At 49.2% G+C, this 26,142-nt stretch overlaps 3 protein-coding genes and 1 long non-coding RNA gene across 5 annotated transcripts; 1 reads left to right on the top strand and 3 right to left on the bottom strand.

The window, feature by feature from the left end:
• Positions 1 to 322: 322 nt before the first annotated feature.
• Positions 323 to 1,181, bottom strand: LOC125534433 (heavy metal-associated isoprenylated plant protein 39-like). Its single transcript, XM_048697664.1, has 2 exons — positions 945 to 1,181; positions 323 to 850 (listed from the first exon to the last, which is right to left on the bottom strand). Exons 1-2 carry the CDS (start codon positions 1,030 to 1,032, stop codon positions 567 to 569), a joined length of 372 nt encoding a protein of 123 aa, XP_048553621.1. The 5' UTR covers positions 1,033 to 1,181; the 3' UTR covers positions 323 to 566.
• Positions 1,182 to 6,282: 5,101 nt separating this feature from the next.
• Positions 6,283 to 7,444, bottom strand: LOC125534432 (heavy metal-associated isoprenylated plant protein 39-like). Its single transcript, XM_048697663.1, has 3 exons — positions 7,193 to 7,444; positions 7,011 to 7,083; positions 6,283 to 6,917 (listed from the first exon to the last, which is right to left on the bottom strand). The coding sequence occupies exons 1-3, from the start codon at positions 7,205 to 7,207 to the stop codon at positions 6,643 to 6,645; spliced, it is 363 nt and encodes a 120-aa protein (XP_048553620.1). The 5' UTR covers positions 7,208 to 7,444; the 3' UTR covers positions 6,283 to 6,642.
• A 3,383-nt stretch (positions 7,445 to 10,827) lies between these two features.
• On the top strand, positions 10,828 to 12,720 carry LOC125540213. 2 transcript variants are annotated; one of them, XR_007297245.1, is made up of 3 exons: positions 10,868 to 11,591; positions 12,039 to 12,186; positions 12,361 to 12,720. It is a non-coding gene; the product is annotated as an uncharacterized LOC125540213 (long non-coding RNA). The 2 variants fall into 2 exon arrangements; XR_007297244.1 differs by having other exon boundaries at positions 10,828 to 12,186.
• A 2,592-nt stretch (positions 12,721 to 15,312) lies between these two features.
• Positions 15,313 to 16,502, bottom strand: LOC125534431 (heavy metal-associated isoprenylated plant protein 39-like). Its single transcript, XM_048697662.1, has 3 exons — positions 16,389 to 16,502; positions 16,203 to 16,278; positions 15,313 to 16,006 (listed from the first exon to the last, which is right to left on the bottom strand). Exons 1-3 carry the CDS (start codon positions 16,401 to 16,403, stop codon positions 15,579 to 15,581), a joined length of 519 nt encoding a protein of 172 aa, XP_048553619.1. The 5' UTR covers positions 16,404 to 16,502; the 3' UTR covers positions 15,313 to 15,578.
• Between the last annotated feature and the right edge of the window lie 9,640 nt (positions 16,503 to 26,142).

Here is a 26,142-nt window from a genome sequence, read left to right as displayed (position 1 = left end):
AGCAGCGATTAAGACATGCAATTAACAATGTATATTTTGTGAGATGGACGGTTAGCAATTTTATTAGGTCATACTCATGCCGAGGAAAACACACGTGATTAATAAAAACAGTCCAAAAGCTTGGAAACCTTTCGCTTTGTCAGTCGAGATGACTGACTGGCTGACTGAAAGCAACTCTCAAGTGGGCTTCGGAGTTCAAACTTTTTACTGGCGAATGAAAAGATGCACGAGCGACCAATCTGCTGCACCTCCAGTTTATTTGTGTCAATACTTTCTTATCACCAATTTGGGGGCACTCGATGAACTTTTTCTGAAAAAACTATTGCAGCACTTCTATCTGGTCCTTCTCCACACCTTGTCTTTTAACAATTTGATGATATATTTTTTCTGAACAATATACTGTAATTCTGTAGTATCTACACGTTACAAACTAAGCAGATGCACGGCTGCCGGATCACCGGCGCAACGTACACGCCTTACACGGCCAGGTACATGCCGCACGCCGTCGATCACCGGCGAAGGAACGCTGATCGATCGGCGGGCCGGCTACGAAATGTGCAACTCGATCAGCAGATGACGCAGGAGCTGGGATCCTCCTCGACGCTGTGGTTGTGATAGTACGGGTGCGGGTGGTAGTGGTACGGCGGCGGCGGGTACCACGGCGCGTACACAGGGATGGGTTCCTTCTTAGCGGCGCCGTCCTTCTTCTCGTCCTTGGCCGGGCCGACGGAGACGATCTGTGCCGTGCGGAAGAGCTTGCTGCGCAGCTTGCCGACGACGTGGACGGGGTCGACGGTGCCGACCACCGTCATCTTGTCGTCCTTGGTGTCCACGGCGATCTGGTCGATGCCTGGGGAAGTGGCAGTGGCCATCGTCAGAGGTGCGAAATTCAGATATGGATCAGAGCTGGTGTGGAATTCAGGCCGGATCAACGAGATTCATACCGTGGAGAGTGGAGACGACCTTGATGGCCTTCTGCTTCTGCTTGTCGTCGTGCAGGTCCAGCTTCAGCACGACCTTCATGGCGGCCATCGATCCAACAGTCCCGCCGGGACGGACGAACTCTTGGGCGGTGCGCGGCCGAGGCCCGAGGCGCCGGTGGCTGGTGGGATGGGACGGAGCGGCGTGCGGCGCTTCGTCTTGTTATGGGCAAGGCAGGAAGAGAGCGCGGTGTAAATATCGGCAGGGGAACGGGTGGATTTATAGGCAAAAGTCTCGGCCGGGCTGTTTTCAGCGGGAAGTGGAGTGGCGACCGGCGAAGCTGCGGAGAATGCCCGCCTGACAGCGGAAACCGGTGCCTGGCTCGGTCGCTTCTGTGGTCGCCTGCGCTTGCACCCGCGGGTGGGCGCGGGCCAGGAGCCGTGTGTACGCGCGTGGAGACCCGGAGGCTGAGAGGGACGTATCGTCGTGTTGGTGGGGCGCGGCAACGACCCGCCGGAGTCCTCGCGCACTTCCGGTTCCGGCCGTGGTCGCTTGATTGCGAGCACATTGACTCATCACTTGCCACTTGGGAAGAACAAAACTGCATGGTGTCTCCTTGAGGGCCAAGGCAAGGGGATCCATCAACGGAGAAGAAAAAGTGGTCATGGGATACGGTCTCCGGCGGATCGTTGCGCCTGATCGATCCGTGTCTGGAGTCTGGACACGGGATGCCCGGTCTTGGGGACACGGTGACCATGTCCGGAACGGTTCAACTCTGCACAGTGCTGCTGCATGCATGCCCGGTCTTCTCTTCACAGGACCAGGGTTGAGCGCGGCCCCCGCTTTAGGAACCAAAACTTCATGGCGTGTCCTCAAGGGTCAAAAATCAAGGGGTTGCAAAGACCAACCGTGTCTGGAACGATTCAACTTCGGGCACTACTGCATGCATGCCCGGTCTTCTTTTCTACAGTTTGTGGAATGACCCAAGGAGAATTAGCGGTGATGCGGCAGCAACGGTCCGTGCAAGGACAAAGCTGGAGTCCTGGTACACTGGCTGACTGATAGCTACTGGTGCACCTGGCTGAGCGTCACGAGTACAAAGACCCGGCGTGCTCCATTGACCACACCTGAAAACCTGAATTCTCAAAGCATCTTCAATAGCCGCGTCAAAAGCGTCACGAGTACAAACCATGCCGCCGCGCCGCCGAGGAACTTCAGGCTACCGCGGCGTCCGTGAGCGCCCCTCCGACGTGTACTACGCTGATATCCGGTCCGGCGACGTCCGGCTCGGCCTCGGCACGTTCGAGACCGCGCACGAGGCCGCCCACACATAAGACGCGGCGGCGTGGCGCCTAGAGAGGCCTCCGTCGCAGATGAACTTTCACGGCATCTACACGCGCGAGCAGGCGCAGGCCGTCGCCCCTCCTCCTCGTCTTATCACGGACCTGAATCGTGCGGAGCACCGTCAACAGCAGCGTCGCCTCCTCATCGCCGAGGAGGACGAACGAGCCATGGCGGAGTGGCGCCGTCGCCAACGAGCGCGCCTTCTGGGCAGAGAGGACGACAAGCGCCGCGCGAAGCGGGCGGACAGGCGTCGGCAGAAGGGACTGGCCATATCGCAGTGCGATGTCATTGAAGCAGGTGGGGAGTCGTTGTTTGACTCAGACGATCCTCGTTGGGAGGACATTTGGCTCGATATCTCGGACAACACCAGCGAGGATGATGATGATAAGGACGACTCGGAGTAGGTTGTAATTGCACCGTACTCCGTCCATTCCATAATGTATTGCTTCCTCTATCCTCGTGCTTCAACTTTGACCGTAAATTTAACTACCAAGACCGATTGCGGCGGGAGCAAAAATTATATCAGTGAATTCGTATTCGAAAGAAGTTTCAATTATATATTTTTTTCTCCCGCCGCAGTTGGTCTCGTTGGCTAAATTTATGGTTAAAGTTGAACCTCGGGAAGCGCAGGTGCACTATATTTTGGAATGGAGGGAGTAGTTTTTATTATGTAGTTATATCGTAGTTTCTATTTATGTAGTTGCACCGTAGTTTTATCTATCTATGCTATGAACTATGTAAAATATCTATGTATTGTTTTATCTATGTTATGAAGAAAAATATTTATGTAATGTAGTCCTGAGTGTTTGTGCGAGAGCGCGTGTTGCATTTTAGCGCGTCTGCTGGAGCTACGCACGCGCTGCATTTTGCCGCGGCTGCTGGAGCCAGCGCTGTCCGCCGCGCCAAACCAGACGATGGGCGCGCTACAAACTGGTTTTTTAACGCGTCGCACGTTGGGCGGTTATTGGAGATGCTCTTATGCTCCGCTAGTGCCGCACGTCGCACAGATGCATGGCATGTCTGAAATCTCTGAATTATTTTTTCTAGATGAAAGTCTCTGTATTAGTACGTCTGCGATGCCAATCCAATCTGTTTGGCTCAGCTCAGCAGATTTGCAGGCCCCGACGCCGAAACTAAGGCCTTCTTTGGATTTAGAGGAATTTTATAGGAATTCTAGAGGATAGGATTCTTATAGAATTTTTTCCTTTAGATCCTTTTGGTTCATAGGAATGAATTTCTATTCCTACATAGAATTGGTTCCTATCCTCCACATTTCATAGGAAAATAAAAAAGAGCGTAGACTCAATGGAAAAATTCCTTTGGTGTCAACCAAATGACATCTTGTTTCCTATTGCTACTCATAGGATTTGAGATACATGTCATCTCATTTCCTACAAGATTCCTATTCCTACGATAATCCTATGCTATGAACCAAAAGAGGCCTAAGGAGGCAGCCCACTGGGTGGTGGAGATGGATCAAGACTTAACATTAAGACACAGTAAAAGTAACATAGATGATAACATCACACTTATCTAAGCAAAATAAATAATGTAACATGTAATTAATGAAAAAAGAGGCATGTGGTAACATAGCTAGTTACTGTAACATCACACATATCAAAAAAAATTACTCTACAACATAATAAATGAAATGATGCATGACACAACACATATGTTACTACCCATTATGAAGATAGTAATATAGATTGGTAACATATGCATGTTACTCCTTCCGTCCGAAATACTTATTATAGAAATGAATAAAATGGATGTATTTATAACTAAAATAAGTTTAGATATAATCATTTCAAGGACAAGTATTTCGAGACGGGGGAATACTACTTTAAGTTACTCCCCACCGTGACTAGGCAAGCCGCACGATTTGAACAAGGGAGGGGCGCATCGCATCGCTCTCACCTGACGTTGAAAACGTGACATCACAGCCTCCTGGCCGGCTTAGCTCACCTAGTACGTCAGATATTGCAGGGATCGATGGCAGAACGGGCAGCACGACGATACGAAATATCAATACTGCTCCACAAAATGAAAAACACATAGCAGCCTCCTGGTCCCTTCGTCGCCGCCGTTGTGTTGTTGAAAAAATGGCAGTGCGAGCACTTAACCTGAGAACTGTAGAGGAGTGAGCATAATAAAAACGTTGCGGTTGGGGCTTGGGAGTCAAATTAACACATGCATGAGCCTTCACGTGGGGCCGGGGCAGTGGAAAATTACTACCGGAGCAGAGTGACACGCACTGAAGCTGAACGGGGGATGGGTGACAGTTTATCTGGTCGATCTGATATGGAACTCTCACCTAATTCTAACGCTTTTGTTGTCTCGGCTATTTGTTTTTTATTACTAGTATTATACTGTGACATCTTTTTACCCACTATAACTATTTTTGCAATCTTTGACACTTTATTACTCCCTCCGTTCCTAAATACTTATAAGTCTTTATAGAGATTTCACTATGAACTACTCCCTCCGTTCCTAAATATTTGTCTTTCTAGATATTTCAATAAATAACTACATACGGAGCAAAATGAATGAATCTACACTCTAAAATATGTCTACATACATCCGTATGTGGTAGTCCATTTGAAATGTCTAGAAAGACAAATATTTAGGAACGGAGGGAGTACATACGGATGTATCTAGATGCATTTTAAGTATGGATTCATTTATTTTGCTTCGTATGTAGTCCATCCAGTGTAATCTCTACAAAGACTTATATTTACAAACGGAGGGAGTAGCTGTTATGCCTTGTGGCATACATATGCTACATTTCATTATTTTCACTAGACTAACAAGCTGGGCCCATTTGGTAAGAAACATGTTTTCAGTTGCATCTTAGCGAATTATTTCAAATTATCTCTTTTTTCTTATAAAATGATGTAAAATTCTATAAATGATGTCAAGTTTTGTTGCGTTCCAGTGTCATGTCAGATACGTCCCTAAGAAGACATCTCCGGCTTACTTAGTCGACTTTAGACGACACCATCCTGATATGTGGGTATGAGTTATCAGTTTTTTTAATAAAGTAAATAATGTTACAATGTCACAACGAATATGTGAATGTGGCAAAAAAGACTATTACTGGTTGGTTAGGACTCACAAGTGTTGTTGTAGCCCTAAGCCACTAGATTTTGACGCCTCTTCTGCCTCATTAAATCGATTTCTTTCTCGACGTGGAACGAAAACATTCCAATGATAGTGAGGTATCTCCTCTACTCTAGTCTTCACATCTGTTAAAAAGAGCACTAAGTCTTCGGTTGAAGATCTGAGTGTATCTTTTGTTGTTTCCCGAGCAAAGATACAAGATTTTTTTTTTTAAGAAATGAAGCAACGTTATCACTACGTCAAACAGAATAGGGTAATGAATGGATAAAATGCGCATGGCTTGGAGGCTTGCAGCCGTCCGTTGAACACAAAAGATGCTCTATATAAAATGAATACTCCGTGCAGTTGGAGCAGCGATTAAGACCTGCCATTCGGAATGTGCATTTTGTGAGATGAACGATTAGCAATGTATTAGGTCGTAATCATGTGTTAGGACTCGTTTACGAATGAAAGCATACATGAGTAATAAAAACAGTCCGAAAGCATGGAATCCTTTTCACACGTTGTTATCATTGACTGCTGAAAGCAACTCTTAGATGGAGCACAGCTGGATAGCTTTGGAGTTCAGAGTTTCTATTGGTAAATGTAAAGATGCACGAGTGGCCAATCTAGCAAGCCGCCTTAATTTCTCATCTCTTCGTGCCTGACTTGCTTAATGCAAAATTTCATAGACGTCTCGCGGTTGACGGACACACGATACCGCTGAAAGAGTAGAACCGAATAATCTAAAATATTCAGGATATATGCGAGCATACGCGTCAAAATCATAACTTGAACCCGGGCAGACTGGTTTCGGCAAAAGGAACATATAACCATCTAAAGTGTGCTCAGTTTGCAGTAATACTCCATCAACTTTCTATTCAGATTGTCAACTGAAGACTGGATGCGCAGCTGTGCTATTCAGATCTGATTATTTTCTTATCACTATTAAAAATGCAGTCCATCAACTTTCTCTGACAAAACAACTGCAGACATTCTATCTGTTCCTTCTCCACACTTTTCTTTGAACAACTTGATGCGTTTCCTTTCTCAACAACATACTGTAATTCTGTATCTGCACACTACAAACTAAGCAGATGCACAGGCACATGCAGGTGTGCTGTACAGCTGCCGGATCACCGGTGCAACTTACACACCTTACACGGCCATATATATACGCACGCCGTCGATCACCGGTGCAGGTAGGCTGATCGATCGGCGGGCAGGACGGCCAGCCACAAAATATAGTGAAGGGAGGGAGTCGGCGGCACGCGTCGATCAACAGATGACGCACGAGTTGGGGTCCTCCTCGGCGAGGTGGCACAGGTGCGGGTGGTACGGCGGCGGTGGGTACCAGTACGTCGGGTACTCCACCTGCTTGCCCGCGTCGTTCTTCTCGCCCTCCTTCTTCTCCTCCTTGGCCGGGCCGACGGAGAAGATCTGCGCCGTGGGGAAGGGCTTGCTGCGCAGCCTGGCCACGACGGCGACGGGGTCGACGGTGCCCACGACCGTCATCTTCTGGTCCTTCATGTCCACGGCGATGTGGTCGATCCCTAAGGAAGTGAGGGTTGTTGTCGTCAGAACTAGTGTCCCCCATGATCCAGACGAAGCAGAGCAAGAAGATGAGAGAAACAGAGGATTATTACCGTGCAGCGCGGAGACGACCTGGATGGCCTTCTGCTTCTGCCTGTCGTCGTGCACGTCCAGCTTCAGCACAACCTGAATTCCGCAGCCGCCACACAACAAAACAAGATCAGCAAAACGGACCATCTGCAATCAAAATCAGAAGAGAAGAGGAATCCCAATTCGATCGACTGCAAGTAATCACCTTCATGGCAGCCATCAATCAAAACAGGGATCGAGCGGCGTGCGGCGCTGCTGACTGTAGGCGTGGGCGACGATCGAGCTCTATGGTGTGCTGTGGGATTGGGAGGAGTGACGGCGCGGGGGCGGGTCAATTTATAGGCAGCGTCATCAGCCTTGCGCAGCAAGGTCTTGGACTCGGGCGTCCGCGGTGGGCGTGGCGCGGAGGCGGAGGCGGAGCCGTGTGCGCGTGGAGACGGAGCGGGATATGGGCGCGCGCAATGACCTGCCGGAGTCTTGGTGCACGTCACTTGTCCGGTCTGATGTAGTAATAGTCACTACTGCAACAGCGACGGCGCGTGGTTAGGCAGGAAACCCCGGCGGCCGCCAGCCATACATGGTCGGAGAAAAGGGAGGGAAATTACGAGTTCATTGCGCGACACAGACCGCTCATGGTTTGGATGCTAGTACATCGATCCTTGATTTTTTTTTTCTCATTCTCTCGCTCTTCCAGATCGTAGCGACCAGAGCTAGTTCAAAACAAGTTAGACGCGCTGTTAATAATGACACACTCCCTCCAGTGACTTACTGAAGTAATGAAGCATTGGCAGCTCGGTCAATCTTGTTGCTGCCAAGCCTGGCCTAGCTGCTCTCTCTCTCTCAGCTCACTCGCTCGAACAAGAAAGAAGAAAGGAGATGAACATAGTGGACACAAGGATTTTTCCGGCCGGCGCACGAACGCCGTCATGGGCGCACGCACACTCTAATCTTCTTTGTCTTTACAATGTCTACATGCTCGGCAACTCAGAGTCGCACACCGAGCAGTACACGAGGGGATTTATACAAGAACTAAACACATGCGCACGTACGCACGCTGCCCAGCTCGCTCGTCCTCGATCCGCATGCTCCGCCCGCGCGCACGACGCCCACAAAAGCATACGACGCGGCTGCCTCCAACAGCTAGCAACGGCCCCTAGTGCGTGCAGCTCTCCACGCATGTAACTAACTAACAAACTAACCGAACGCACACGCGCACAGACGCGCCACACATCCACACATGCACGCACACGGCTTATGCTAACATTCACCCCCTAAGCTGTGATTGTGCCGCCCATCCCGACGTACAGGACACCGGCCTCTCGTCGACTGCCACGAAAAACGCCCTTCTTTATCTCTGGCGACACACGCCGCAGCTTCTCTTCCCGGCGCACCAACAGCCTTAATTCCCTCGAGCTCAAACTCAACTCCGGGCACTGCCATTACAACGTACACGGGGGTCTTATACCCAGGGACGCGCCGAGCACGCACCCACGTCTCAGCCCACGTCGAGCGCCCGTCCCGCCCGCTCTGCCCGCGCCCCCTCCGACATGCACGCACACGTCTGGGCGCGGCGAGCCCGCGATGGACCAGCTCAACGGGCACACCCCCGCTCGCCAACGACCACCCTACACCACGGTCCCGCCGCGCCTGACACGCCCGGCGCGCGCCCATACACGCGCCTGACGCATCCGACACGAGCGCCGCGGCTCTGTGCCACGCACCTCCACCGTTGTCGCGCCGAGCCGCCACGACGCGCTCGCCGCGTCGTCGTCGTCGTTGAAGCCGCCACCACGCAGGTCCTCCGCGGCCTCCTCACCGTGCCGCCGCAGCCACCGTGGCCTCCTCGCCGCGCCGCGAACCTCCATAGGCCAACACACGGCCCGGAGCATCGCGCAGCCGCCGGCGAACTCCGCCACCGCCGGCACGCCTCCGGCAAGAAGAACGACGCCCAAGATGAACCAGCTCATGATACCAAATGTTGTTGCCAAGCCTGGCCTAGCTGCTCTCTCTCTCAGCTCACTCGCTCGAACAAGAAAGAAGATGAACACAATGGACATAAGTATTTTTCCGGCCGGCGCATGAACACCGCCGTGAGCGCACGCACACCCTAATCTTCTTTGTCTTTACAATGTCTACATGTTCGGCAACTCAGAGTCACACACCGAGCAGTACACGAGGGGATTTATACAAGAACTAAACACATGCGCACGTACGCACGCTGCCCAGCTCACTCGCCCTCGATCCGCACACTCCGGCCGCGCGCACGACGCGCGCAAACGCATACGACGCGGCTGCCTCCAACAGCTAGCAACGCCCCCTAGTGCGTGCAGCTCTCCACGCATGTAGCTAGCTAACAAACTAACCGAATGCACACGCGCACAGACGCGCCACACACATGCACACATGCACGCACACGGCTTATGCTAACAAATCTCGAATAGAGAAAATTTGCAACAACAGAAAAATACACATGAAAAGAGAAAACATATACGCCCTTGTGCCCATGCCCTGCTGATTAGGCCATCTCCAACACCGACCCCACAAATTGACATGGTATCCGTTCACGGATTGGTTCGTATCCGTCCGCGGACATGGATGCGGAAGCCGTCTATCCAACCGCGTCCCCTAACCGTCCACTTAGATCTGGCAAATTTGAATTTCAGATGAAAAGTGCCCAACGGGATTGCCTGCCGAGCTGCTGGGCAGCGTAAAAGTAGGGAGCCTTGTATTGTTTCGGCCAGGATTGCATGTGCATGGACAGCCACGGCGGGAGTGCCCCGCATCCCAGGCCCCGTTTCCCCGCACCTCGTGCGCTACCACACCCACCACCATTCTTTTTGAGCTGCACCTCCTTTGCTTTCTATTCGAGTTGGCGGGCTTACTGTGCCAACGAGTTGATCTTCCACCTCCGCCGTCTCCGGCAAATTTTTGTACAAATCCATGCGATGGCGAAAAAGAAAGAAAATTGATGTGGAGAGCGCGAGGGTTGAGAAAGTGGGAGGTTTTCTCGTCAAAATAATGCGATCAACTCCAAATACACACTACAAGAAAATTGAGATAATGTGACGAAAATCCTCATGACGGTGGTTGACAACGTCATCGAAATATCTAATGTGTGACGTTTTGAAGGTCGTGTCACTTATTACTATAAATCAGAGACGATTATTGTCACTGAATCGCCTGGGCCACTGAGCCACACCTGGTTGCCAATTTCTATGATGTGTTGGCAATTTTCATGATGAACCTACTACTGTCATCAATCATTACAAACGTAGCATTTTATTGGTGGTGTTCGTGAGCAATGGATATGGTAGCATAGCATCGCAGTTGTTTCATTGTATCAAAAAAGGAAATAATAGATTGGATGAGTATTGGCTCGGTAGGAAGAGTTTGAACCTGCAGGCTGCAGCACATTGTTCCCTACGGTACACGAGTTCGGAATTTTGGCGATCATTATGATTAGTTGGTATTTTTTTTGTTATGCTTGCACGACATACATTTGTATTTAAGTCTTTTTTAGGGAAATTTGTATTTGTGTCTAACCCACATGTAGAGCACAAAATGAATCCAATTTTCCTAATGTTTTGATTAGACTATACAAGTACATGATACGTGCTTTTACTTTTTTTTATCAGATTATACACATACATGATACGCGCCTTTTTATCAGATTATACACGTACATGGCAGTACTTCTCAAACCCACTTTTTTCTTTTATAAAAAACATGTACTATTTTTTGGCGTAAGTCAAGTCCACTAGTTTAAGGGTGGAATTGATTTGCCCTCCGGCGTGCCGAAAATGAAAATTTTGTAAGTTCGTTACGCGGGGTGGCAATTTTTTTGTGGAGCGAAGCCCATTTAACTACAAACCGGACGACCCTAATCCCCGTTATCCCATCTGCCGCCGTCTTCTTCCTTTCTCAATCCAGATCCAATCTTCGCCTCCCCTCCGCCGCTCCTCCCCCTCAACCCCCACGCTCCCACTCCCATCCACCTCCGCCGCCCTAACCATCGACGCAACAACCGCCCCCACCGACGGCCTCGAGTCCTCGGAGTAAGCCCCTGCAGCGCCCGTGGTGGCAGAGGAGCTGCCGCCACCGCAGGCAGTCGGGCCCGGGAGGTGGAGCCTCTGCACGAGCATTCGGTCTGGTGAAGCAACAGGACGACCCGCCTGTAGAACTCTGTGCGCCTTCTCTTCTGGACCCTCTCAGCTCGTCTATGGCGTGATCTCCGCTGGAGCTGCCGCGTTTCCTCCCGGATGCTATGCTCCTGAACGCGGCCAACCCCTCCAGCTCGTTGGTGCCTGCGTCGCCACCTTCTTGTCCCTCCTCGGTTGCCCACCGCAGTGGGAGCAGAGGTGCAGCCCGGCCGCGACGGACATCTCCTTCTCGCGCTCCTCGCGCCTCCCGGCGTCTGCTCGTCATCGTCAACCACCACTGCGAGCAAGCCAACCACCACGGCAACTGGATCTGCCATGAGGAGGACTATCCTCCATGGCCAACCCTCGGCCTGCCTCACCGTCAGATCTGCCATCCAGAGGCTCCACCCGCGAATGGTCGATGGATGCAGGGGTTCACCGGCCACCTAGATGACAACGAGCACCGTGAGGAGATCCCCTTTTCCAGTGAACTTGCTAGTGAAGAACTAATAACTTACTAAGATAATGGACACTTCAGTCAGTCTGTTTGAATTTTGTGTTATATAGATCAGCACCTTCTGTGATTTGGGGGCACTTTTATGTGCATAGATACTTGGCACTTTGAGAAATATTCCAGCAGCTTTTTTGTGCAGGTGCAACAAGTCAGTTTTAGTATCAACACTTTGAGAAATATAAAATTCTAGTGCAACCTGTATTTGCATTCTGAGTTAGCTGCTTGATTAGATGCATGCATGCGTGCTTTAGAAAAATACATATGCACATGTGAAATGGCTGCATTGTTAAGGTCCAGTTCCAAACAAATTTTGGCGGAATTCATTTAGTTAGTGTTGATGCCAAGCTGAAAGATATTTTGGCAATTCATTCAGTTCCATTCTTTGTCATATTTTGCAGCTTCAGGTGCTCAATCATGCCACTAGTTTCGTAGACTGAGATGGAAAGGAGGGCATTTCTTGCGGAAGATGAACACACGGCAAGGTGTATGCTAACCTAAGGAATGCACATATCGGAGGTTCTTTAACCATTATAACTCTAGCTCTGGGTTAGTTCTTTAACCATTATAACCAATTCTTGTGTTTATTTAATAATGTACTTCTCTATTTCAAATTCATAAATTGATAAATTGTGAGCTTCTTAGTGATACTCTCGTAACTTGTTGTCTTGTTTGTTTTCATTTAACGAAGATGCAATGTTGTTGTGTTTTGTTAATTTATAGGCACTGGGAGAAGTTAATTGTGAGACTTGAGCACAAGAGAGAGCACTTCAAGAGATAAAGAGGAAGCAACAAAAAGATCTGAATATGTGAAGAAGATTCAGCAAGACAAGAGCGAAGCCCGAAAAAGAAGCCACACGAAATGGATAAACTGATTGGCCTTCTCTTAAGGGCTCGAGCAACTTCGTAGTCCCAATCCAAACTTGTGCATGAAGGCCATTGGGGCAACAATTTTGTGGTCTTTAGTTCACTAAATATTAGTACTTTGCAACTTTTTATTGTCGAGCTTGTGTATCTGTGTTATTTCTATTTAGAGGATGATTTGGGTGAGATAATGGAATTTATAATATGATTTGTCTTTTATTTCAATCTATAATGTGACTTGGCTCTAACTTATTTATATAATGGGAATGAATGAGAATTCAATACTTGTTGTGATATGCATTTGGACTATATTCGATTTGATAATTTATTATAATTTAAATTAGAAATAATTTAAATATATCATGATTTGGGATGGCGTGGCATCAAGTCAGTGATGTTGCTCTGTCATTGAATATAGTAGACTAAGGCATATTGTCATCTAACATGTGACATTTATTGCATGTCACGGAAATACCAAAGTCGATGACGTTGTAGAGGACGTCACCGAAGGTCCCATTTTCGGTGACGTTTAGTGCACGCGTCGTCACTATGAGTAATCTGTGACGGGGATTCTATGACGATGCTCATGACGCCCATAAAATGTCATGAAGGTGTATTTTGTGACGTTTTTGGCTATTCCATGACATTCTTTGGCTCGTCGTAGTAGGCCTGATCTCTTGTAGTGACACGGGCTCCGCCTCAATTTTGGTATGGCTGAGGGTGTCGGAGTCCTGCATGACGGGTGTTCGGACCCCCCCCCTCCCTCAGCTTGCTTTCGTTTTACGGGAAAACAAACACTCAGACTGGTATGCGGACAAATGTGGGACAGTTTGTCTAATTCACATCTAGATGTTTTTTAAAGATGTCACATCTAAACTCCTACAAGTATATAATGTAGCAATAAGAATTAAAAAAAACTAGGATAAAAAAATAGACCACAAATAGGGTGGACATCAGCTTAGATGTGACATAGTTATGTCACATCTAAATGTGTCCTAAACAGACCCAATGCGGGGCACCATTGAATGCCTTGCGGCATCCGAATAACTTGATCAAAATGCTTGCGGAATGTTTAAGGGTCTACGTTGGAAAAGCCATTACACTGTCGTCCAGACAAGAAAGAACATAGACACGGCCTCCTCCACAATGTCATTCTCGTGAGTACTGAGTGCTCTGTCATGGAAATTTCGGCGACAGAGGGAAGATAGTGCAACAGCCGGCAAGCCTTTTCGCCTTCCGTGGATAGGCGTACGTAAAGTACGTGCGTACCCTGGTGAAATCAAATCCCGCTGAAAGCCGCCGCCGATCGCACCGGAAAAGGCAAAGCTACCACTACTAGTGGTAGTACCTGGTGCGTGCGTGCGTAATCAGCCTCGACAGAGGGCGAATCTGGCCGCGTGAAGCCCAGCAAACGACCGGTCGTCGCATTGGATCGGTCGATCAACGTGGAGGAAGCTGTCGCGGTGTATCGATCCATCCACGCCTGTGCGCCCAGTCCGTTGCACCATGTATGTATCTTGGTCTTGACTGGAATGGGTTCAACTTTGGACTCTTCTCTCTTCGTCCTTCTCCCACTGACATGAGAAACGGGAGAAGGTCAAAGGTCAGTTTGTAGAGTAATCGAGGGAGAATTAGTGGCCATGGCAGCTTGCCAGCGACTGTCCGTGCAAGGAGCCAAGGACAGAACTGCAGCCAGCGCTGACACCGATAGCTACCTACTACTAGTACGTGTTATTAGTGGCACCATAGGCTACATAGAAATGCATGGTGCATCTTCATCGAAAAATAGAAATGGTGCATTGACCCGACAGGCTCTAAATTCTCGTGCGCCGTGCGGCCGGGCACACTGCCACTGCAGTGCCACACCCACACAGGTCAGATGCGTGCGCAGGTTTAGATCATGAGATCGGCTGTTATGATAACGAATAGCGGAATAATAATCCTCTGCGTTTTTAGGTCCATGGTGACAAGCCAGTGTGTTCAGATAACATCTCTTCCGTTGATAGAAAAACAAACAAACGTGGGGGCCAATCGCTCAGCAGATTTGCAATTGGAGCGGAGAAGGGTCCAGACCAGGACCTGCTGCTAAACAACGTATTAGGTCTCGTGATCAGATGTTACGACTCGTGAACCAAACGAGCGCCAAACGGGGGATTTTAAAAGCAGCCGGTCCAGTAGAATACTTGGTTCACCAATTAGCTCTAAACGCTCCCTTCGCTTCGCTTTCTCTGCTTTAGTAGTTTGTCTTTTGGAGATATGTAAGATTTGCAGGAATTTAGCTGGTGTGTTTGGCCTGTAATGAAGACTATTATGATCGTGGTATGATTAGTGCTCCTTCCTTCCTTCCTGGCTCGAGTTGGGAGGGGGGAGTATGGTAGCTGTTTTATCTTTTGCTGAACTCTGTCGTAGTTTGTCTAGGGTTGGATGCTTGGGTTTTCATTAATGAAAATCGGAAGGGGTGCTGTGACCTGCCTGTCATCTGTGCATTATTATGATAATCATATGATTTGCGTGCGGAATGACAGTCTAGGTCTAACTGTGTGTCTATGCCATTGAAAATAGCTTTTGGTGCTAGGGTGTGTTCAATAATGGAATGGTTCCACACTAGGAACAGATTCCCGTGGTTGTGGAGTGGATCGGAGCCGTTTCGCAGTACACACCGGCACACTAGCACTGCGGTGCCCTAGGTCGAGATGGTCTGCAGTACTTCACCGCGCAGTGCATCAGATAAAATGTTGGGACCGGCTGTACACGGCAGCGACGACGGCACTGCGAGGTGCGCCACACAGATGCATGCAGAGCTTAGATCGTAAATGGATGTAGAAATTTTGGCGTAGCTAGCTATATACTCGTTCGAAACCCAAATACAGCAGTTTTATTTAGTTCTTACTCACACCACAACTCCGTCGATCAGCAGATGCGCAGCAAGCTGCCGGGTCACTGGTACGGTGCAATATTTAGCTCACGCGGCCATATATATATAACGCACGCCGTCGATCGCCGGTGCAGGTAGGCTGATGAGTCCCGATCGAACAATCGGCTGGCAATGCAGGCCGGCTGCAAAAAATGTGCGGCGATCAGCAGATGACGCACGCATTGGGGCCTTCCTCGGTGTGGATGAAGTAGCACGGGTGCGGGTGCTGAGGCGGCGGGTACCAGTGCGGCGGCGGGTAGCACGCCGGCAGGCACACTGGGACGAGCGTGCTCGCGTCCTTCTTGTCCCCGCACCCGCAGTCGTCCTTCTCCTCCTTGGCCGGGCCGACGGAGACCTCCTTCGTCTTCTCCTCCTCCTTGGCCGGGCCGACGGAGACCTCCTTCTTCTTCTCCTCCTCCTTGGCCGGGCCGACGGAGACCTCCTTCTTCTCCTCCTCCTTGGCCGGGCCGACGGAGACCACCTGCACCGTGCAGAAGCGCCTGCGCAGCTTGCCGACGACGTGGACGGGGTCGACCGTGCCCACGACCGTCATCTTGTCGTCCTTCATGTCCACGACGATCTGGTCGATGCCTGGGGAAGGAAGCCATGGTTACTTGTTGTCGTCAGAAGCGCCAAACTGAGACACGGGCAAGGAGTGAGTGACCTCCATCTCCATGCATGCATGCATGTTTTACGACGAAGCAGACCAAGAACACAAGCAAGCAAGACACAATTAATGCCGCATGGATTCGGAGAAGAAGAAGGGGAGTAAGTAAGCACCACTGACCACAGAGAGCGGAGACGGCCTTGATCGCCCTGCGCTTCCCCGTGTCGTCGTGCAGGTCCAGCTTCACCACCACCTTCTGCAGCCGTCAGACCAGCCGATCAAACAAACTACTTAGTCATCAGGAGCCGATGTTAAAATCACAAGAGAACTTAAGAAATGCCAGTTCGATCGGCTGTAAGCAATGACCTTCACGGCGGCCATCGATCCGACGGCCCGGCTGGGATCCACGACGAACTTGGAAGGATGGGATGAGTTGAAATGGAACGGGGCGCGGCGGCTTTCTCTCCCGGCGACGATGGAGCTGTATGGGAGTATAATCTGGGAGTAGCTGGGCCGTGTGGTTTTATTTTATAGCCGGAGGCCGTGGTACGTACGGGGGTGCCGGCGCACCCCCAGTGTTTAGTGTTGTTGGGGGTTGGGAAGGTGTAGACCGTCGGGGAGTACGTACGGTACGGTGGCGCCGGGGAATGGCCACGACGGACGGCCGACGTCCTGCCGGAGTCTTGGTGCGCGTCCGGCCGGGGTGGCTAGCTCCATGGATTGCGACTTGGCGAGGGTATTGACGGACTTGGGCTTGTGAGCTAACCAGGCCGACCGATGTGGCGTTGGGGTGTCAGTGATGTGGCCCGGTTACCACTCTCGTGCCGATGGTGCAACCCGTACGTCCGTCCCTTGTTCGGCCTGATGCGATGGACGTTATTGCAAGAGTAGAGCTAGCGGCGGCGAATGGTTAATTGGCCCGGCACCCCAGCCGCCAACCAACTATCACCATGGCCGGAAACACAGAGTATGGACGAGAGTTTATTGCCCCACTACCCAATATAAACGGAAGAAAATTTCGTGGACACCGGCTGCAAAGCCCATCCTGTGCGTACCCCTGCCCAGATTCGTCCACGTGTCCCCTCCTTACATCCGACCGCCGCCGTTCGTTCCGATCCGTTCGCTCCTTCCGTCGGCTCGGGAGCGCTCGCTCGGCTCCAAATACGTGCGATCCCGGCTCCCTGGGCTCCGCTCGGCTGCAAAAACTGCAGGCAATCAGCTCTCGTCGTTATGCCTTTTCAATTAGATACGCATACTTGTGATTGATAGCATCTGCTTCCCTTGAATAGCGGCGATCTCATCATGGCAGATGAGACTGGTGGTGGCCGAGGGAACCCTGGTCCGGCACTCACTCCGCCAGGGGAGAGCACAACTATGTTTGCCTCACGCCCAAACGCATCATCATCCTCTCCTTCGCATGGCCGCATCAGTCTAGAAGGATATTCATGGCCGCCGCAGTTTGAAGCTGCAGTATCGTCGAGAAGGACGGGAGCGGCCATGACGGACCACGGTGGCACTGCCGACAACTTGTCCCGCATAAATCTCGCGGATGAGAATGGTTGTGCGCACGCCATGAACTTGCAGGCCCCACACGTCATGTCAGGAGGAGGAGTCCGGGAGGATACGACCACCGTCATGATAGGAGAAGGAGGTCAGCAGGATGACGGGGTCGCCGGTGTAAAGCAAAGAATGTAGGTACGGGTTGAAAAGCGATATCCTATTCAGACAGTCGGCATAAGATCATCGTACTCTAGTACTGTACTATGCACTGATTACTTGGCAAATGACTGCTCAAAATTAATATGTGTTCTTCAGTAAGCTTAGGAAAACAAATTCACAAAGTGCATGAGAAAAACATTTTCCCACATCACATTATGGTAATATAAATTTAACTCTGGACTCATTGTATGGCAGGCGATTGATAAAGTTGGACAAACGTTGATTGTTCCAAAAGTTGGATTGGCTTTCGATTCAGAGGACAACGCTTATGATATGTACAACGCATATGCTGCCAAGGTTGGGTTCAGTGTCAGAAAAAGTCACACAAAGCGACGAGGTGATAAAAGTATATCTCAAAAATATATAGTTTGCAGTAACGAAGGCCATCGAGATACCCAATCATCTAAGGACACTACAAGGACAGGTTGTGAGGCTCGTATTCAGTTTAGTGTCAACAAGGATGGTATTTGGACAGTGCAAAAGCTTATAACCGAGCACAATCATTATCTTGCTAGTCCCAATAAGGTGCACAAGCTGAGGTCCCAAAGACGTGTTATAGAAGCGGATAGACATCTAATTGGCCAGATACGGGAAGCCGGGATGAAGCCATCCCAGGTATATGACTTTATGGTAGCATTTTACGGAGGACCCGACAAAGTACCATTCTCAAAGATGGACTGCAATAATGAGATTGGTCGCGTGCGCAAGAAGTATTAGAATCAAATGATGCACAGACACTGTTGGAATACTTGAAAAATAAGCAAAGAGAGGATCCTACATTTTTTATGTCATTCAGATAGATCAAGTTGATGGCCAGATAGCTAATTTCTTTTGGGAAGATGGTCAGTCTATCATGGATTACACATGTTTTGGGGATGCTGTATCATTTGATACCACTTTTCAGACTAACAAGTTTGAAATGCCTTTTGCTCCATTCGTTGGTACCAACCATCACAAGCAGATAGTAATTTTTGGTGCCGCGCTGATATTTAATGAGAGTATCGATTCATTTGTTTGGCTCTTTGAAACATTTTAACAGCGATGTCAGGCAAGCATCCGAGCACTATTTTCACTGATCAGGACAAGGCCATGGACGGAGCAATTGCATATGTGTTCCCAAATACAAGTCATCGGCTTTGTTTGTGGCACATTTATCTTAATGCTGCAAAACATCATGGGCATGTAATTCATGAGCATCCTGAGAAGTTTTTACCTGATTTTAAGAAATGTGTCTATGAAGATAGGTTAGAATTTTACTTCAATAAAAAATGGTTTGAATTGTTGGATCAATACAACCTTGAGGACAATGAATGGATGAAAAAGCTGTATGAGTTGAGGGAAAAGTGGGATGCTGTCTATCGTGACTCTTTTACAGCTGATATGAACTCGACTCAAAGGAGTGAAGGTATGAATAATGTATTCAAGCAAAGATTTCGTAGGAGACTTGGTCTTTCAGAACTCCTTGTAGAATGTGAGAAGGTTTCTGGAAGTCTTCGTGAAAATGAGTTGGATGCAGATTTTAGTTCGCGTCGAAAGAAACCTGTTGCTTACAGTCCAAATTTTCCTTTGCTAAAGACCACATCTGAATCATATACAAGGCGAATGTATTCAGAATTTGAAACAGAATTCAAAAGCCAATTTTCATTCTCTTGTAAACTATTACAAACCGACGGTCCGGTGTTGACATATATGGTCACACATATGAACAGCGAGCATGAAGCAAAAGTTACATTCAATACCACGGACACAACTATTACATGTTGTTGCAGAAAGTTCGAATCCATAGGTATATATACAGAATTTATGATGCAATTTGCTCTGTAATACAACTTGATGAAATATGACATCCATATCTTGCAGGTATATTGTGCAAGCATGCATTCAAAGTCTTCAATATGAATGATGTTTTCATTTTGCCACCACAATATATACTAGGAAGATGGACAAAATATGCGAAAAGAGGATTTTATGTTGAAAAACAAGGATCCGAGGAGGAAAGCTTGAAAACACAAGCTGCACGTATCTCAAGGAAGGCTACATCAGTTGCATTGAAGTGTACTCGGTCAAAACAACTTCTTGATGATTTCGAGAAAGCTATAGATAAGTTAGACTTGGAAGCAGATAACACTGTTAGCAAGATGGAGGAAAAATCCAGCGAGGTTCCGCTAGTTTCGGCTGAGTGTGCTACAAACACAATAAATGGTACAATATCATTCAGAGTTCCTCAGGTGGTGAAAGGCGCAAAGCGTAAACGGGCAACCATCTCCCTCGAAAAAAAGAAAGGGAAGAAAAATAAAAGTGCTAAAAAGAAAGGTACCGATCCTACCCATTCTAGCAAGCCTTTTCCATTCTATACTTCTATTGTTAATCCTTTTATTTTTCTTTCAATTCATATGTCTGACTTTAGGAGGAAATCGAAAAAATGTAGTAAGAATAGGGATGGCGGCATTGATCCGAAGGAAATGGTGGTAAACCATTTGACTCAGAGTCAGTATCCCCTTTTCATATTTGACTTGCATGTTTTATGAACAATTTCATATTCTATGATACAGGATGTGAATGCTGGTAGTATTGACATTACTAATACCATGCCAAAATTTTCAAATGATGTCTATGGGCGAGGGCGATCTTCGATCATGGCTTCACCGTTGATCCAAGGCAGATACGCTAATGCCACAATGCTAACCTTTGCAAATGATGTGTATGGGCAACCTTCAACCATGTCTGCTCCATCTATCCAAGGCGGATTTACAAGTCTTTTACTTGGGGTTGAGCAGGATGCCACATTGTCCTTGGCCGCTAGAAAGTTACCTTTTGATGATTAGTATTACGGGCAGCCTATAAGGAGTACAATTTTTTTGATGTCATTTGGTGTATCTATGAATTATAATTGATGCACTGTAGTAGACTGAATTTTGTCTTCATTTAGAATGTTTGGGTATAATTTTGTACTACACTGAGTATGGTTTTTCATCATTTCTGGATTTCTGTGAGATTGCATTGATTATGCGACAGAATGTGTTAAGTGTTAAATCTTCAAGGCCGAGCACCTGCGATAGTTTCAGATTTCCAGACCTCTGATTTAAATCTTCGAGGTCGAGCACCTCATTCATATATATCTTAGATGAAAAAATATAGAATGTACAACTGTACATTATAGTTGGAAATTGTCAGAGAGAGCAATCAGCTATATACTAGTACACGATTTGTCACGAAGTCTACTCCAGATTTGTAATATCTCAAAATCCTACTTTTAAGTCTACTCATCAGGAATTATTGATGTTGTTTCCATGGCGTCAGTTGTCTTGTTCCAGCGGTGTACTTCGGGGTCTTCGTCCAATAGAATGATGGCGAAGCATGACTGCTGCATGAGTAGGTGACCTCCTGTTTGCTCTTTGTTCCCTTTTCTACCATCTTAGCTAGTTGGACCAGGGGGAATCCTTGCCAATTTGAAAACTTCTCTTTCACGACTGCAAAGACATGCACAAATCGCATTGAATTATTAGCATGTGAGTTTGGTCAGATAGTTGTCAGACGTATAGCAAAATAATGTACAGTTCGTCCTCCTGTAAGATAAACACCCTTCGGTCTGAAACTACACTTTCTTTACTCTGAAACTAGTGATGCAATTGATTTTGTAGCTCGACTGAGCGAATCAAACAATCCGATCAAGTACGAGCTTGCTAGGTTGCACTTCGTTCGTCCCAGTTTAATCAAAATATGTGATTAACATGTGGTCGTGTACGATTAGCAAATCAAACCTCTTACCTGAAGGAGCTAATTGCATGCTAACAGCCAAAAGGAAACACAAACTTTCAGACTTGCAAGGGAGGGGGTCACCAGTTCTGAACTGGGTGAGATGGAGGTGCGCGTGGGGGAGTGAGAGGCCGGCGCCGGAGACGGAATCACCTTGGTTTGGGCACACCGTGCCTTCCATCAGCGGCGGCGGCGACGGCGGCGGACGAAAGACGCGGAGGCTTGGAACCGGGCGACTGCGAGACAAAAGGGCCGACTATGTGGGCCTCCGCCTCAGCCGGCCTTGCCTCGTGAGGGAGCCGGGATCGCACGTATTTGGAGCCGAGCGAGCGCTCCCGAGCCGACGGAAGGAGCGAACGGATCGGAATGAACTGCTGCGGTCGGATGTAAGGAGAGGACACGTGGACGAATCTGAGCAGGGGTACGCACAGGATGGGCTTTGCAGCCGGTGTCCACGAAATTTTCTTCCATATAAACGACTAGCAAGAGTGTGTGCCTGTTAGATCGATTTGTAAATCTTAATGTCTACTCCCTCGGTCCGATGAAGACCCCTCCCCCTGCCTGGTGGCTCAAGGACTAGGAGCGCAAGAAGAGAAGGAAGGAGGAATACAAGAAGAAGGGGCTGGAGCTTAAGCGCAAGGAAGTGCTCCATCCCCACTGCGGTGACCGGACGGGCGACCCTTTCAACAAGCCGAAGATGAAGAAGCACAAGCCCACGATGAAGGCGGCTTCCAAGCCCTCCTCTTCCAAAGGCACGGCGGCGGAGCCAATCCCCGTCGAGGAGTCGGCGGGGCCGGAGTGCTTTCGCTGCGGGCGCACATGCCACTACCAGAATGAGTGCGCCTTCCAGCAGTTGTGCGTGCTCTGCAGCATGGAGGGCCATGTGTCGGCGTACTGCCCCACGCGTGGCAAGCAGCTGGTGCTCCAGACCATGGGTCACGCCTTCGCGGGAGGCGGCTTCTTCTGCTTGCAGTACCCAGAGAAGGCGGACGCGGGGGCGTCGGAGCTGCTGGGGGTCAACGCGGCGCTGGTGTCGGCCGCGCCTGGCGTCCTGTCGAAGGAAATCCCGGAGGCAGAGCTCCCCCACCTCTTCGAGGGGGAGTGGGATTGGCAGGTGGCTCCATTCGACGTGGACTGTTTCTCGGTGGCTTTCCCAGATCCGGCTTTGCTGAGGATGGCGACGCGCAGCGGCAAGTTGTTCCTCCCCATCAACAACATCACGGCAAACATTCGCGACGCGGTCCTCGCCGAGCCCAAGGCGCAGTCGATGCCGAAAGTGTGGGTGAAGATGTGGGGCATCCCCCCCGAAGCAGCGGCGCGTGGAGCGTCTGATGGCGGCCACGACCATGATCGGGCGGCCCCTTGTGGTGGATGAGCTGTCCTTGATTCGGTCCGGTCCGGTGCGCATGCGCTTCGCGTGTCGTGTGCCGGCCAAGCTCCGGGGCTCCGTGCAGATCTGGTTCAATGGAGAAGGTTACAACGTCAAGTTCGAGCCGGAGTTAGAGTCTCGTCCGGCGGCCCCCGCCCTCCCACCTCCTCCGCCCCCGTCCAGTGGCTGCGGGCCCGATGAGCAAGACAAGGACAAGCAAAAGGACAAGGCTCTAGAGCAAGAGGCGAGCATGGAGGAGGACGACTCCATCAACACGGCGGCGTGGGACAAGCTGGGGATCTCCGCGCCGGGCCCTGTTGCTCAGGTGGAAGGGGCAACGATGACGCGGGCGGCTGAGGAGGGGGGATCGGTGGGGATGACGATCTCGATCCCCAACCAATATGGCTCCAACGTGGGGTTGGTCTCCTCCCCATCCATGGCGGCTGCAGGTGTGGATGGTAGTCTGTTCCCGCACGGCCGCTCCCCTTCTTCCTCGCGCCCCCGCCCTGAAGGAAATATGCCCTAGAGGCAATAATAAAGTTATTATTTATTTCCTTATATCATGATAAATGTTTATTATTCATGCTAGAATTGTATTAACCGGAAACATAATACATGTGTGAATACATAGACAACCAGAGTGTCACTAGTATGCCTCTACTTGACTAGCTCGTTAATCAAAGATGGTTATGTTTCCTAACCATGAACAAAGAGTTGTTATTTGATTAACGAGGTCACATCATTAGTTGAATGATCTGATTGACATGACCCATTCCATTAGCTTAGCACCCGATCGTTTAGTATGTTGCTATTGCTTTCTTCATGACTTATACATGTTCCTATGACTATGAGATTATGCAACTCCCGTTTGCCGGAGGAACACTTTGTGTGCTACCAAACGTCACAACGTAACTGGGTGATTATAAAGGAGCTCTACGGGTGTCTCCAATGGTAGATGTTGGGTTGGCGTATTTCGAGAATAGGATTTGTCACTCCGATTGTCGGAGAGGTATCTCTGGGCCCTCTCGGTAATGCACATCACTTAAGCCTTGCAAGCAATGTAACTAATGAGTTAGTTGCGGGATGATGTATTACGGAACGAGTAAAGAGACTTGCCAGTAACGAGATTGAACTAGGTATTGGATACCGACGATCGAATCTCGGACAAGTAACATACCGATGACAAAGGGAACAACGTATGTTGTTATGCGGTCTGACCGATAAAGATCTTCGTAGAATATGTAGGAGCCAATATGGGCATCCAGTTCCCGCTATTGGTTATTGACCGGAGATATGTCTCGGTCATGTCTACATTGTTCTCGAACCGTAGGGTCCGCACGCTTAACGTTACGATGACAGTTATTATGAGTTTATGCATTTTGATGTACCGAAGGTTGTTCGGAGTCCCGGATGTGATCACGGACATGACGAGGAGTCTCGAAATGGTTGAGACATAAAGATTGATATATTGGAAGCCTATGTTTGGATATCGGAAGTGTTCCGGGTGAAATCGGGATTTTACCGGATTACCGGGAGGTTACCGGAACCCCCCGGGAGCCATATGGGCCTTCATGGGCCTTAGTGGAAAGGAGAAAAGGGGCAGCCCATAGGTGGCCGCGCGCCCCCCCTTCCCCTAGTCCTATTAGGACTAGGAGAGGGGGCCGGCCCCCCTCTCTCTCTTTCCCCCCTTGAGGAGTCCTAATCCAAATAGGATTGGGGGGGAATCCTACTCCCAGAGGGAGTAGGACTCTCCTGGCGCGCCCCCTATGGCCGGCCAGCCCCTCCCCCTTTGATCCTTTATATACGGAGGCAGGGGGCACCTCTAGACACACAAGTTGATCATTGAGATCGTTCCTTAGCCGTGTGCGGTGCCCCCTGCCACCATATTCCACCTCGATCATATCGTTGTAGTGCTTAGGCGAAGCCCTGCGTCGGTAGAACATCAAGATCGTCACCACGCCGTCGTGCTGACGGAACTCCTCCCCGAAGCTTTGCTGGATCGGAGCCCGGGGATCGTCATCGAGCTGTACGTGTGCTAAGAACTCGGAGGTGCCGGAGTGACGGTGCTTGGATTGGTCGGATCGGGAAGAAGACGTATGAATACTTCCTCTACGTTGTGTCAACACTTCCGTTGCGATCTACAAGGGTACGTAGATCATGCTCTCTCCTCGTTGCTATGCATCACCATGATCTTGCGTGTGCGTAGGAAATTTTTTGAAATTACTACGTTCCCCAACAGTGGCATCCGAGCCTAGGTTTTATGGTTTGATGTTATTTGCACGAGTAGAACACAAGTGAGTTGTGGGCGATACAAGTCATACTGCCTACCAACATGTCATACTTTGGTTCAGCGGTATTGTTGGACGAGACGACCCGGACCAACATTACGCGTACGCTTACGCGAGACCGGTTCCCTCGACGTGCTTTGCACATAGATGGCTTGCGGGCGACTGTCTCTCCAACTTTAGTTGAACCGAGTGTGGCTACGCCCGGTCCTTGAGAAGGTTAAAACGGAGTCTATTTGACAAACTATCGTTGTGGTTTTGATGCGTAGGTGAGATTGGTTCTTGCTTAAAGCCCGTAGCAGCCACGTAAAACTTGCAACAACAAAGTAGAGGACGTCTAACTTGTTTTTGCAGGGCATGTTGTGATGTGATATGGTCAAGGCATGATGCTAAATTTTATTGTATGAGATGATCATGTTTTGTAACCGAGTTATCGGCAACTGGCAGGAGCCATATGGTTGTCGCTTTATTGTATGCAATGCAATCGCGATGTAATGCTTTACTAATAAGCGGTAGTGATAGTCGTGGAACATAAGATTGGCGAGACGACAACGATGCTACGATGGAGATCAAGGTGTCGCGCCGGTGACGATGGTGATCATGACGGTGCTTCGGAGATGGAGATACAAGCACAAGATGATGATGATGGACATATCATATCAATTATATTGATTGCACGTGATGTTTATCTTTCTATGCATCTTATCTTGCTTTGATTGATGGTAGCATTATAAGATGATCTCTCACTAAATTATCAAGAAGTGTTCTCCCTGAGTATGCACCGTTGCCAAAGTTCGTCGTGCCCAGACACCACGTGATGATTGTTGGGGAACGTAGCAGAAATTCAAAATTTTCCTACGTATCACCAAGATCTATCTATGGAGAAACCAGCAACGAGGGGAAGGAGAGTGCATCTACATACCCTTGTAGATCGCTAAGCGGAAGCATTCAAGTGAACGGGGTTGATGGAGTCGTACTCGTCGTGATCCAA

Source organism: Triticum urartu, chromosome 2, assembly GCF_003073215.2.
Source record: "Triticum urartu cultivar G1812 chromosome 2, Tu2.1, whole genome shotgun sequence".
Classification (NCBI taxonomy): Eukaryota; Viridiplantae; Streptophyta; class Magnoliopsida; order Poales; family Poaceae; genus Triticum; species Triticum urartu.
The sequence above is the reverse complement of the archived record's forward strand: the minus strand, read 5'-3'. Positions and strand labels throughout refer to the sequence as shown.